Source organism: Orycteropus afer, unplaced genomic scaffold (genome assembly GCF_000298275.1).
Source record: "Orycteropus afer afer isolate SDZICR_OR568_19922 unplaced genomic scaffold, OryAfe1.0 scaffold00121, whole genome shotgun sequence".
NCBI classification, from domain to species: Eukaryota; Metazoa; Chordata; class Mammalia; order Tubulidentata; family Orycteropodidae; genus Orycteropus; species Orycteropus afer.
The window spans coordinates 7,748,543-7,763,834 of record NW_006921708.1 but is presented as its reverse complement, the minus strand read 5'-3'; the positions used below and the strand labels follow the sequence as shown (position 1 = coordinate 7,763,834).

At 39.2% G+C, this 15,292-nt stretch overlaps 1 protein-coding gene across 1 annotated transcript in view; it reads left to right on the top strand.

Moving 5' to 3' along the window:
* Window positions 1-15,292, top strand: part of SUN3 (Sad1 and UNC84 domain containing 3) — a 127,046-nt gene that overhangs the window by 87,202 nt on the left and 24,552 nt on the right. The window contains exon 7 of the mRNA XM_007944138.2: window positions 9,566-9,681. Coding sequence (XP_007942329.2) covers window positions 9,566-9,681 — 116 coding nt within the window. The remainder of the gene's footprint in view (window positions 1-9,565; window positions 9,682-15,292) is intronic.

Below are 15,292 nucleotides of genomic sequence, written 5' to 3'. Positions count from 1 at the left end.
AGCCAAAAGATGGAAACAACCTAGGTGTCCATCAACTGAGGAATGGATAACCAAACTATGGTACATACACACAATGAAATACTATGCAACCCTAAAGAATAACGTAGAATCTGCAAAACACCACATAACATGGATGAACATTATGTTGAGTGAAATAAGTCAATCATAGAATGGCACATATTGTATTAGTCCGTTATTGTAAAAGTCAAGGAAAGGTTTATCTATGGAAGGACATTTTCTTTGTTGGTTACCAGTGGTGGGAGGGGAGGGGAGGGACCACTGTTAGATAGATAGAGATAAGTATTGATTTGGTGAAGAGAAGGGAAATGTACCAAATGTGAGTGATCAACATGGTGGCATTGAGGAAGAGGAAGACATAGAAATGCACATGGGAGGTACATACAACAAAGATGAACCATTTTGCACATAGAGTACTGTGTTGTCAGTGAAGGCAAACATGGGTAAACAGGTCGATAGATGGATGGACAGGCTGAACTAGCAGGTATGTCTATGAAGTAGGGTGTGTACCCAAGACCATGTATAGGGTTGGCAGACAATGGTCCTATAAGTGTATTTGTATGATCAGGAAGAATTGCCAGGTGTATAGTAGAGCTGACAAGGGACTAGGTTGTAGTCACTTCTTGGTCACAGCCAGCTACCTAGAGGGAACAAGTAGTTGAACCTGTGGGATCAGGACCATAGTCACAGGGGACATCAAGCTCAATTGGCACAACATACTACACAAAACATTGTTCCACCTCCTACTTTGGCAAATAGTGCCTGGGATCTTAAAAGCTCACAAGTAGCCATCTAGATGCAACAATGTGTCTTTCCTTGTCCAGAGCAAAGAAGAATGAAGAAAACCAATGATTCATGGAAACATTTAGTCCTAGAGACTAGTACACCATGTGATCCGCAGCCTATACGACTATGGGACCAGAAGAACTAGATTGTGCCCGGCTAGCACTGTCAACCACTTGGAGGGGGATCTATGTAAGAGATCCTGTATAGAGAGGGAGAACAATGTGGAACAAAGCTCAAAATCATTTTTGGGGAAAAAGGGGGGTACCAGTTTTGCTGGTCTGATAGCCCGGTGGAACCCCTGAGACTATGGCCTCTAGCTGCCCTTCAGGTCTGGAATTGAACCCACACCTGTGGCTTCCAGCCAAACAAAAGACAGGTATATGAGTTGAACATTTACCTGAGGTAGGTATACTCCTTGGAGAGGTCAATCATGGGAGAAAGAAGGGCTGTTTATACACAGAGAGATAGCTCAGGGGGCACGAATGCATGGAGGGATGGACACAGGGAAGATGTAACTATCAGGAGGAAGGGGGAGGAGAGCTGTTGCATTGGGTTAAATTGTAGTCAATATCATGAGACAAATTGTATGTGAACTGTTGTATGGAAAGTAAATTTGCTCTGTAAATTTTCACCCAAATCACAGTAAAAGAAAAAAAAAAAAGGCTATGTACTGAATGATTCCATTTATATAACATTTTGGTGAATGCACAATCATAGGAACAGGAAACAGGGAACTGTTTCCCAGGGCTGAAGTGAGAAAGATTGATTGACTAAAAAGGGACAGCACCAGGGAATGTCTGGTATAGGAAAATCCATAGAGACATATAGTTGCTTAGTGGTTGAGTAGGACCAGAAGCTACCACTTGTCTGTTAGTTTGGCATACAGTGGTAGCTTGCTAGTTGCTGTGAAGCTGGAGGTTATGCCACCAGTATTTTAAATGCTAGTAGTGTCACTCGTGGTTGCTAGCTTTCAGCAGAGCTTTCACTCTAAGACAGATTGGGAAGAAGTATGGAGCCATCCACTTCTGAAAAAATTAGCCACTGAAATACAGTGCAACATTGGTATATTGGAAAATTTTATGAAGAGCAGTGAAACATTAATATAGTGCTGAATGATGAGACCCTCAGGTTAGAAGTTACTTGAACTATGAGTGGGGAAGAAATGTTTCCTCAAAGTACTATTGACCTTCATGATATGGATGGAGTAAAGCTTTTGGGACCTGGGTGTGCTGATGAGGCACAACTCAAAATGGAAAGAAACAGCTGCAAAAATTCATTAATAATAGGAACAGAGAATGTATGAAGTATGAATGAAGGAAAATTGGAAGCTGTCAAAAATGAAATGAAATGCAGAAAGATCAATATCCTAGGCATTAGTGAGCTGGAACGGACTGGTATTGGCCATTTTTGAATCAGGCAATCATATGGTCTACTATACCAGGAGTGACAAATTGAAGAATACTTTTTCATTCACCATCAAAAAGAACATTTAAAGATCTATCTTGAAGTACAGCGCTGTCAGTGATATGATAATTTCCATATGCCACTTAATATTACTGTTGTTGTTGTTGTTGTTATGTGCCATCGAGTCAGACCCAACTCATAGCGACCCCTCCTTGGGTTTCTGAGGCAGTATCACTACGGAATAGATTGCCCAACCTTCCTCCCGAGGAGTGGCTATTATTCAAATTTACACATCAACCATCAGAGCGAAAGATGAAGAAATGGAAGATTTTTACCAACCTCTGCAGACACAATGTTTTGATAATTACTGGTGATTGGAATGCAAAAGTTGGAAACGAAGTAGCATTGGTACTTGGAAAAGAAGTGATGCTGAATATCACATGATAGAATTTTGCAAGACCAATAATTTATTCGTTAAGTATCTATTTTCAACAACATAAATGGCGACTATACACATAGAACTCGGCAAGATGGAATACACAGGAATCAAAGTGACTATATCTAGAAACAGGCAATGGAGAAGCTCAATATCTTCAGTCTAAACAAGGCCAGGGGCTGACTATGGAACAGACTATCAATTGCTCATATGCAAGCTCAGGTTGGAACTGAAAAAAATTAAAACACGAGAGCCAAAGTATGACCTTGATTATATACCACCTGAATTTAGAGATGATATAAAGAATGGATTTGACACACTGAACACCAGTGATCAAAGATCAGACCAGTTGTGGGACAATACCAAGAATATCATACATGAAGTAGCAAAATGTCATTAAAAAAGGAAGAAAAAATCAAAATAGATGTCAGAAGAGACTGAAACTTGCTCTTGAGCAGAGAGTAGCTAAAGCAAAAGGAAGAAATGTTGAAATAAAAGAGCTGAAGTGAAGATTTCAAAGGGCAACTCAAGAAGATAAAGTAAATTGTTACAATAAAAAGTGCAAAGACTTAGAAAACAGAAAGGGAAAAACACACTCAGCATTTCTCAAGCTGAAAGATCTGAAGAAAAAAATTCAAGCATCAAATTGCAATACTAAAGGATTCTATGGGCAAAATATTGAATGATGCAGGAAGCATCAAAAATTGGAAGGGATACATAGAGTCACTGTACCAAAAATAATAGGTCGATGGTCAACTATTTCAGGAGGTAGCATATAATCAAAAAACAATGGCACTGAAGGAAGAAGTCCAAGCTGCACTAAAGGATTTTGGAAAAAACAAGATTCCACAAATTGATGAAATATCCATTGAGATGTTTCAAGAAATGGATGCAGTGCTGGAGGCACATACTTGTTTATGCCAGGAAATTTGGAAGACAGCTTACCTGCCCAACCAACTGGAAGAGATCCATATTTATGTGCATTCCAAAGAAAGGTGATCAAACAGAATATGGAAATTATCAAACAATATTATTGGTATTATTCTTGTTGTTGTTATGTGCCATCGAGTCGGCCCTGACTCACAGCGACCCCTCCTTGAGTTGCCAAGGCAGTATCACTATGGAAGTAGATTGCCCAACCTTCCTTTCAAGGAGTGGCTGGTGGGTTTGAACCACCAACCTTCTGGTTATCAGTCAAGTGCCTTAGGCACTATGCTACGAGAGCTCCTTTATTAGTATTACACACAAGTAAATTTTTCTGAATATAATTGAAAAACTTGCGGCAGTGTATTTGCAGACAACTTTCAGAAATTCAAGCCAGATTCAGAAAAGGATGTGAAACAAGGGATTTCATTGCTGATGTTAGATGGTGGCTGATAGCGAAGAATACCAGAAAGATGTTTACCTGTGTTTTATTGACTATGCAAAGGCATTTGACTGTATGGATTATAACAAATTATGCATAACAGTGTGAAGAATGGGAATTCCAGAGCATTTAATTGAGCTCATGAGGAAACTACATAGACCAATAGGCAGTTGTTCAAACAGAGTGAGGAGACAATGCATGGTTTAAAATCAGGAAGGGTGCACATCAGGGTTCTATCCTTTCACCATACTTACTCAATCTGTATGTCGAGTCAATCTGAGAACTGGAGTATATGAAAAAGAACTTGACATCATGATTGGAGGAAGACTCATGAACAACCTGCAATATGCAGATGACACAACCTTGCTTACTGAAAATGAAGAAGACTTGAAGCTCTTACTGATGAATATCAAAGACTTGTGTCTTCAGTGAGAGCTCTGGCAGGGTAGTGCCAAAGACATTTGACAGCTGACTAGAAGGCTGGTCGTTCAAACCCACCAGCCACTCCTCAAAAGGAAGACTGAGCATTATACTTCTGTAGAGATACCACCTCTGAAACCCAAAGAAGGGTCACTATGAGTCAGAACTGACTCACCAGCAGTGAGTGAGTGTTTTCAATATGGATTACATCTCAACATAAGGAAAACAAAAATTCTCACAACTAGACCAATAAGCAACATCACAGTAAATGGAGAAAAGATTGATGTTGTCAAATATGTCATTTTACTTGGATCCACAATCAACATCCATGGAAGCAGCAGTCAAGAAATCAGACATTGTATTGCACTGGGCAAATGTGCTTCAAAGACCTCTTTAATGTGCTGAAGAGGAAAGATGTCACTTTGCAGACTTAAGGCGTGCCATGCCATGGTATTTTCAAACACCTCATCTGCCTATGAGAGCTGGACAATGAATAAGGAAGACCAACGATGAATTGATGCATTTGAATTGTGGTGTTGGAGAAGAATACTGAAAATACCATGGACTGCCAGAAGAATAAACAAATCTGTCCTGGAAGAAGTGTAGCTGGAATATGCCTTGGAAGTGAGAATGGCCAGAGTTCATCTCACCTACTTTGGTCATGTTGTCAGAAGGGACCAGTCCATAGAGAAGAATATCATGCTTGGTAAAGTGGAGGGTCAGAGAAAAAGGAGTAGACCTTTGGTGAGATGGATTGACACAGGGGCTGCAACGATGGATTCAAGTATAATAAGGACCATGAGGATGGTGTAGGACCGGGCGAGAAATGTTTTGTTCTGTTGTTGTATGTAGGGTTGCTATGTGTTAGAATCAACTCCACAGCACCTAACAACAACATAACACAGGGCCAGAGAGAAGAATGAGGATAAATAGGAAGTGACAGCTAATTGGAATGGAGTTACTTTTTTGGGGATGAAAGTATTTTAAAATTGATTATGATGATGGTTGCACTATTCTTTGGATATACTACAACTCACTGAATTGTGTACTTTAAATGAGGGAATTAATTGGCATGTATATTATATCTCAATAAAGCTATTAAAAATAAGTTAATAAATGATAAAACTGAATTATATAAAAAATAATTAACAATATAAAAAAACTTATAATTATATTAAAAAAACTTCACAATACCACAATTTTAATTTTTTATTGAATGTATTATGTAGGAATCAATCCTCATACTAGTATGTGAAAGTGCTGTTTCTATCCAATTTATTGGATTAGCAATAATATTAAATTATTTAGCAGTCAATATCAACATATAAAAATAAGGTAACATAGGATTCCCAGGTAAAAGATACTTAGTTAAATATTACTTTCAGATAACAAATATTGTTTCATTGGTATATGTATGTCCCAAATATTATATGGAACATACTAATACTATAATTTGTTTTTGTTGTTTATCTGAACATGAAAGTTAATTGGAAGTCCCATTTTTTTCTTACTAAATCTGGCAACCCTAGGTACACATTCACTATTTTAAATTGTGCCATCTCAGAAAAAGTACTGATGACCTAATGTACAAAATAGCCTCAGAAAGATCACTTGTACCCACAGGCATAAGTCCAAAAGATGCCAAGAATGTAGTCCAGGGATGTCAGCCTTGAGAGATAAACAGAATCCACCTGGTGCTGATGCCTTTCAGAAAAAAGAGACAAGCCTTATAGTCATTACTTAGTGGCCTCTCTTTCTCCTTCTCATGATATAAGGAGCCCCAGTCCTTGGGAATTGAACACGACCCATGATCATAAACTTTAGTTCAAGTTAACCCTGTATTTGTCCATAGGTCGTGGGGAGCAGACTTAAAGAAGACTATTCTGAAATTTTGCCTGTTCCCCACTTATGCATAAGTGGTTAAAGTCTTTATTTTCTCTTCTCTCAATGTGACTGAATTGGCTCTGTGTCACTGTGGTCATGAACCCACATTTTTGGGTAGCAGTCCTGGTAATGTGAAATTCATCAGACACATGTATGTTTAATGTTATGTTGTTATTTGTTGTTGTTGTTGTTGTTGTGACTCATAGCGACCCCTCCTTAGGTTTCCGAGGCAGTATCACTACGGAATTAGATTGCCCCATCTTCCTTCCGAGGAGTGGCTGGTGGATTTGAACCACCAGCCTTCTGGTTAGAAGTCAAGTGCCTTAGCCACTATGCTACCAGAGCTCCCTATGTTGTTATAGACAGTTGAAATTTGGGAAAGTGATTTGAATTTTCTATTATTTCTTATGCATAAAATGCAGTTTACTTCTGTTAAAAATAATTAAAAAAAACTCACTGAAATTTGATCATAAGATTTCTTCTGAGCAGTTATTCAATATACATATAGCACACCATTTTGATTGCAGAAAAAGCTAGCTACAATGAGCATTATAAAGGGAAAACACTTTCAAGGAGCTCTAGTGGTGTTGTGGTTAAAGCATTTGTCTGCTAATCAAACGTCCGAGGTTCCAACCCGCCAGCTATTCCATTGGAGAAAGATGAGGCAGTCTGCTTCTGTAAATATTTACAGCTTTGGAAACCCTATGGGCCAGTTCTACTCTGTCCTGAAGAGAAATTGTGAGTTGTAATTGACTTGATGGCAGTGAGTTTGTTTTGTTGTGTGGTTTAAAATAAGAAAAGCTGTGTGTTTGAGTTATATTCTATCATCATATTTATTTGATTTGTATGCTGACCTAGGGGATAATGACTCTAGATTTAAACATATTCTATAGAGACCCTTTTATTAAACCTTAAATAGAACAAAGACAAAACAAACGTAATATCTAGATGAGGGAAACTGTCAGTATGAGCACAGTACAGAGGCCAATGGAATCTGCCGACTCACAGACATGGTTTTCATTACATAAGTTAGAAGACAAAAGAAAGCATCACGAGGTCATGATTGGTGGTAGGTCAATTCATCACTGTCACAGGAGGAACTACACAATTAGGGGAAGGATCATAATTGTGGTAAGAACATAATTGCAGATTTAAAAACATTATAAGGTTGATTCTAGAGTTTTGATTACCTGGCTATGTGATGTGAGGGGTATGACTTATGATCATGTGACCCTGAGTTACAGTCACCAGAACCCCAATCTTTAACTTAAGTGAGATGGCAAATAGCTGGTTGGCAACTTTTGGTAAACTCCCAGGCAAATTCCCTAGTTCTTTATGGAGCATCTTTCTGTATGCTACTTAATCTACCTTCAACTACATTCTTTCTGGATTTGCCCCAGACTTGTCTAAGCAAAGCCACATTGTTGAACTCAAATGGTCAGCAAGCACTGAGGAAGTAAGAAAGAACTCAAACGGCATCTGAATTTAGGTCAAGACCCAAAATGGAATTAGGGATCCCACGAGAGATTACAGCCTTACACAAAGAAAGTGCTTAAAAATTTAAGCTCTACTGAAATGCTGAGCAAATAATCTGAGAAACTGGACTATATGAAGAAGAATGTGGCATCAGAAGTGGAGGAAGACTCATTAATAACCTGTGATATACAGATGACATAAACCCTGCTTGCTAAAAAATTTGGATTACATCTCAACATAAAACAAACATCCTCACCAGGCGCACAGTCTGGGAACCAGGCTGTGCGAGGGGTCGGCCCTCCCCCTACTTCCCTGGAATCCACCCACCGCCCTCGGAATTCAGATCTGGGGTCCCAGGAGGCAAAGTCTGCAGGCACGTTGAGATTTCTACAAGTCAGAATCAACTTGATGACAATGAATTTGGACCAGTAAGCAACATCATGATAAATGGAAAAACGACTGAAGTTGCCAAGGATTTCATTTTACTTGGATCCACAATCAACACCCAGGAAGCAGCAGTCAGGAGATCAGATGACATATTGCACTGGGCAAATCTGCTACGAAAGACCTCTTTAAAGTGTTAGAAACAAAGATGTCACTTTGAGGACTAAGGTGCACCTGACTCAACCCATGGTATTTTCAATTGCCTCATATGCATGTGAAAAGTGGACAATGAATAAGGAAGATGGAAGAAGAATTGATGCATTTGAATCTTGGTTTGAGATTGCTAGAGAAATGAATAAATCTGTCTTGGAAGAAGTACAGATGGAATTCTTCTTAGAAGTAAGGATGGTAAAATCTCATCTTATGGACTTTGGACATGTTATCAGAAGATATCCCTGATAACATACCTCCTGATAATCATGTTATCATTATCTCCCTGAAGAAGGACATCCTGCTTGGTAAAGTAGGAGGTAAGAGAAAAAGAAGACTCTGAAGGAGATGGATTGACACAGTGGTTGCAACAATGGGCTCAAACAAAGTAATGATTGGGAGGATGGCACAGCACTGAATAGCATTTTGCTCTATTATACATAGGTGCACCGTGAGTTGTATCTGACTCAATGGCATCTAACAACACCACCAACAACATTGGGTGGCACAGTTTGTGCTCAAGAAATAATCAAAAGGATGGAAGTTTGAATCTACCCAGCAAGACCTGATGATCCACATCTGTCTGATTACAGCCATTGAGAACCCTTTGGAGAGCAGTTCTACTCTGAAACATGTTGAGATTTCCACAAGTCAGAATCAACTTGATGACAATGAATTTGGTTTAGTTGCATATGCTTTTAAATAAAAAAACAATCCATATAATATTGCTATCCATAAATAAGGGCGTTCTGGTACCATAGTGCCTAACCAGTAGGTTGACAGTTCTAACCCACCAGCCACTCTTTGGAAGGAAGGTTAGGCAATCTACTTCCCTAGTGATACCAACTTTGAAACCCAAGGAGTGGTTGCTATTGGTCAGGTGGGACTTGACGGCACACAACAACAACATCCATGAATAAATCGTTCTAGATTGTGATTTTATTTTTATTGTAAGACTAGTTTTAGAAGTTTTGTGAATTAGACGAAGTAGACATTACTTCTTCAATGCGATAAAATTTTCTGTGGTAATAAAAATTGAGTCATACTTTTCCTACTACTTTTTTAATATGAATCATACCTCATTTGTAATTTACTCAATAATAGTTTTCCAGTAGCATTATGAAAATCCAAATGATGTGGGCATTATTATTATTATTTTAAAAATTATTTTCTACTTTTAGGAGCCTCCATCATTGAAGCTGGAACTTCAGAAAGTTACAAAAATGATAAAGCAAAACTCTATTGGCATGGGATAGGGTTCTTAATTTATGAAATGCCTCCAGATATTATTCTTCAGGTAAAAGTTAAATTAAGAATAACCTGTTTGGCGGCAAGCATGAGACTACGTGGGTGGCGGGAAGAGGGGGAATAGAACCGGGCGTCTGGTGTGCGCGGGTGAGGCGGCAGTGTGCCCCCATGAGGCATGCCAGCCTTGGTTTGCCCGTGTGCAGGAGCAGGGTCCGCACAGCTTCCCCTTGCCCTGAGTTTGAGGGTCACGGAACAGCCGTGAGCCCTACAGGTTGGCCAGGTGTGTACCCCGTTGGGCTGAAGACTTTGCCTCCTGGGACCCCAGATCTGCATTCCGAGGGCGGCGGGTGGATTCCAGGGAAGTAGGGGGAGGGCCGACCCCTCGCACAGCCTGGTTCCCAGACTGTGCGCCTGGTGAGTACTACAGTAAGCCGCAGTGGTTACCAGAATGGAGCACTTCTGGGGGGTCAGCACCTAAACATAACGCACTGAGACATTCTCTCCTTTATCTTGGCCTCTTCTCCCAGACCTATGGTGCCCAAGTGGCTCGCGCCTGGTCGAGCGCTCGCACCTTTGCCTTTCCAGAGCTGGCCAGCCGGCTGGAGCCCAGGTGGCCATAAAATGAAAATACTTCTCTGAGGCCCTCCCCGCACAGCACTTGGCACAAAGAGCAGTTAATAACCCTTTGCGCCTGTGTTTTGTCTGTCTCTCCTTAGCCATTATTTAACCATTATTACTTTTATGACATGGGTCGTGACCAAGGTTCAATAAAAGTGAAATCAAATAAAAACGGAAATGTCAGAAAGCAAAAAAAAGAATAATAACTTGTTCGTATTTTAAGACTTTATTATTATTTAACATGAAATTATTGATGTTTAAAATGGAGGCAATATAAGATTCTCCATACTTGTTTTGGTATAAGATTCTCCATACTTGTTTTGGGACCTGAAATGATCTCATTTTACAGTTTTTTTTTTTAATTATGAACAAGAAATGCATTTGTTTTTCAAATACAACGAATAAATTCCATATTCTTTTCTTTAAACTGATTCTGTGGACTGCCTTTTCCATTGAAACCTGCAGTTAAGAACATTTATTAAAAGTGCATGATCTCTAGACTTCCAGAAAGATGGAGGACTAGGGAGACAAGTGACACAGACCCACTTCAACAAAGAAAAGAGAAACCAGTTGACAGAGATACAGAAGATATTCCTGGAGCCCTTAGCTTTGAAAGGAACTATACGGAAGTGGATTAGGCACCAACTAGTGGAAAAACCTGAACGAAAACAGTGAGTATAGAGATGGTTGGAGCTCCGGACTGTCAGCTACTCTGATGGGCCCAATAGCCTGAATATTTCCAAGTGGCGGTGGGACCTGAGAGTGGACCTAAAGATCAGCCCTGGTCACCAAGGGCTTCAGGGATGACTGCACTGGTGGCCTACGCAACTAGGAAGGGAAACAGCAAGAAGGGAGTCAACCTGAGCTATTGTCTTTCCCCTGTCCAGAGGGCACAGCCAATTTGAATGTTTACAAGCAGTGGTCATTTTGAATATTTAAAGTGAACAAGGGCACAGCCATTTTGAATCTTTACAAGGGGCAGCCATTTTGGATTTTAAAATGATAGCGTTCTCATTTGGATTCCAGGGACTTAAGAATAGGCTCTGTTGGCCAAGGTTGGCAGGGACATACACGAGGCTGACAACAGGAAAGGAGACAGGTGGTGAGTGTACAAGTGCTAGGAACTAGTGAATGGAGGAGCACAGCATGGTACCCTGCTTATGTAGATAACATACAAAGAAAACAAAAATCGTGGGCAAGTAATGCCAACATACAATCACCAATTAAATATAAACACAAAAACATCACAATGCCTCAGAAACAACAGAGCATCATAGTCCACTCAAAGATGCAAGATAAAGCAGGAGAAACAAGGGACCAGGATACAGACCCAAAATACATCCCTGAGGATGACGCAGCATTGGAACTCCCTGATAAGGAATTCAAAAGAATTATATTTAGGTATCTTCAATGAATTGAGAGGTAGATCAAGGAAAACACTGACAAAATTAAGGAAAACACAGAGAAAACCCTACAACAATTTTGAAAGGCAATACAAGAAAATGACGAAATAAATGAAAAATTAGAAATGATACAAAATCTACACACAGAAATCCAGAAGATTAATACTAAATTTTCAGAAATAGGTAAGACATTGAACAGAGTAGAATTGAAGGAGTAGAATTGACTCAATGGAAGACAGAATTAGTGAGATTGAAGGCAAATACCTCGGTAGTTCTTTGGAAAGGGAACAATCAGAAAAAAGATCAAAACAAAAAGAAGAAAGCCTAAGGTTCATGTGGGATACCATCAAAAGAAATTACCTACATGTAATCAGAATCCCAGAACCGGACGAGACAAATAAAACCATAGAGAAAACTGTCGAAGATTTGTTGGAAGAGAATTTTCCTGGTATGATGAAAGATGAGAATATATCCACTCAGGAAGTTCAACGAACCCCAAACAGGATAGACCCCAAAAGAAAATCACCAAGACATATCATCATCAAATTCACTAAAACCAAAGCCATAAATAAATAAATAAATAAATAAATAAATCCTGAAAGCAGCATGGAAAAACAAAAAAGTTACCTACAAGGGGCAACCAATAAGATTAAGCTCAGATTTCTCAGCAGAAACCATGCCAGCAAGAAGACAATGGGATGGTATATATAGAACTCTGAAAGAGAAAAATTTCCAACGAAGAATTATATTCCCAGCAAAATTGTCCCTCAAATATGATGGTGAAATTAGGAGATTTCCAGAGAAGCAGAAATTAAGGGAATTTGTTAAAACCAGACCGACCTTACAAGAGATGCTAAAGGGAGCCCTTTGGACAAAGAAGCAACAACAGCCAACAAGTTACCATTAACACATATGATGATATAACCCAGAAAACACTCCAGCTATGGGAGTATCCAAAGTAAATAAATCTATAACATTGTGAACAGAGAATCAGAGACATAAATTGACAAATGACAGTACAAACCAAAAAGAGGGAAAAACTGCGTCATTACAGAACTTCTAGATAGCAGGTAAGTCAAGACAACTACAGGATAGAATGGACTTTTCTAAACTTGGGAAGAAAACTATAAATCACAGGGTAACCTCAAAGAAAAATGATAAAACTTTACATCAAAATAAAAAAGAGGACAAGCACAAATATTTAGCAAATACTAAAACAACAGTAATGAAGGAAGTGATAATACAATTCATAAACAAAATGAACTCAACATAGAAAATTATATGGAACAAAGAAATAGACACCACAGAAAAACACATAACAAAAATGACAGCAACACATTCATATTTGCTGATAATTACATATCTGGCAAAGGACTTATCTCTAAGATTTATAGAAAACTCCAATGTCTCAACAGCAAAGGAATTAACAATCCAATTGAAAAATGGGCAGAAGACATGAATAGACACCTCACCAAGGAGGGTATTCAGGTGGCCAGCTAATATATGAAGAGATGCTCACGATCATTGGCCATCAGAGAGATGGAAATCAAAACAACAGTGAAATACCGTCTCACCCCAGCACTGATGGCAAGGTTCAGTAAGATAGAAAATAACAAAAGCTGGCAGGGATGTGGAGAGATTGGGACTCTCATACACTGCTGGTGGGACTGTGAAGTGATACAACCACTGTGGAAAGCAATCTGCAGATTCCCTAGAAAGCTGGAATTGGAGATACCATTTGACCCAGCAATCCCATTACTAGGTATATATCCTAGAGTGGTGAGAGCCAGGACAGGAACTTAATATATCCACACTCATGTTCATCGCAGCACTATTTACAATAGTAAAAAGATAGAAACAACCTATGTTCCCATCAGTGGAGGAGTGGATGACCAAACTATGGTACATACACACAATAGAATGCTATGCAGAACTAAAGAATAATGTAAAGTCTGCAAACCTCCGCAAAATATGGATGAATTTGGAGGTCATTATGCTGAGTGAAATAAGTCAATCTCAGAAGGACAAATACAGTATTAGTTCATTGTTGTGGAGGGTCAAGGAACAAATACAGTATTAGTTCGTTGTTGTGGAGGGAAACCTTTTTGGTTGCCAGTGGTGGAAGGGGAGGAGAGAGAACACTGCAAAAAAAAAAAAAAAAGAATGCATTGACCCATGTCACTTTAGTTTTGTGTATTTCACTGTACATAAATTATATTTCAATAAAATGCATTAAAAAAAAAGGACCAAAAAAAAAAAAAAAAGTTTGAAGCATGTGGTGGTTATGTTTGTATGTCACCTTGGCTAGGCCTAGTTGAGTGTCTGGGCAGCTGGTGGTAGTTATTCCCCATGATGAGACTGGCAATCAACTCCATGGTAGGATCTACCATAAGCAGCTGAGTAGCTGCCTTTGGGATGTGGTCTGCTTCCTGTATATAAGGAGAAGCCTTGGGGATAGTCTCTAGCTTATGGCATGCTTGGACCCTGCATGTAGCCATGTTGTCGTTCAGTAGCCTGCCATGCTCTGCCGACCTTGGGACTTACAATGGACTGAAATTAATGGCCTGCCATGTGGTTTGGTAACATCGGGACTGTACCATTTTACTTGTCAACCTTAGGCTTCTCAGCATCAGCAGCCAGCATCTGTCTGAGTGAAGAAACATCTCTTGCTTCAGTGGGCTGTGAGCTGGAGACAGAGCTGAAGCCTGAGGCTGAGGGGCTTTCACCCAGCCCCTAGAGCCTGGCACTTTGAACTTGAACTTAAAGCTTCCAAACTGTGAGAGAAAAAACTCCTGTTTGTTAAGTCCATCCCATTTGTGGTGTATTCTTGTCAGAATGGCACTAGGTAACCAGAACAAAGGAGAAATACCATTTGACCCAGAAATTCCATTACTAGGGATATAACCTAATGAAGGGAGAGCCAGGACAAGAACAGATACATGCATACCCATGTTCATTGCAGAACTATTTACAAGAGCCAAAGGTGCATGACCTCTAAGTGCCAATACTGTACTAAGTGCTTTTTAGCCAAATAAATTGATTATTAAGTCTAATTATAATGGAAAATTTCCAAATAAGATTGCCATTCAACCTCTTAGTTCAATTTAAAGGCAGTAGATGCTAACAGATAGTAGAACACTTCAGAAGTACAATTCCATACCTGAGATTAGTTTCAAATTTCTAAGTACCTTTGGAGAAAACTCATTCCAGTCTATATCTAGAACTAGAAAATGGTAGACATAATTAAAAAAAAAAATTATTGTGGCAAAATACATATGACACAAAACTTTCCACTCAGCCATTTGTAAGTACACAATTCTGTGATGTTAATTAATTTCACTATATTGTGAAACCACCATCAAAATCCACCTTCTGTCACCTGAAAAAGAAATTCAGTACCCATTAAACAATAACTCCTCATTCCTTTCTTCTCTCAGCCCCTGGTAACCACAGAGAATGCTTTTGTCTTTGTGCTTTTGCAGTTTTTTGCTATTTCATATAAGTGAGATTATACTATATTTGTTTCCATTTGTCTGACTTACTTCATCCAGCAAAATGCTCTGAAGGGTCATCCATGTCACAGTTCTTTCCATGGCTGAACAACATTCCCTCATAAGTATTGTTGTTGTTATGTGCCGT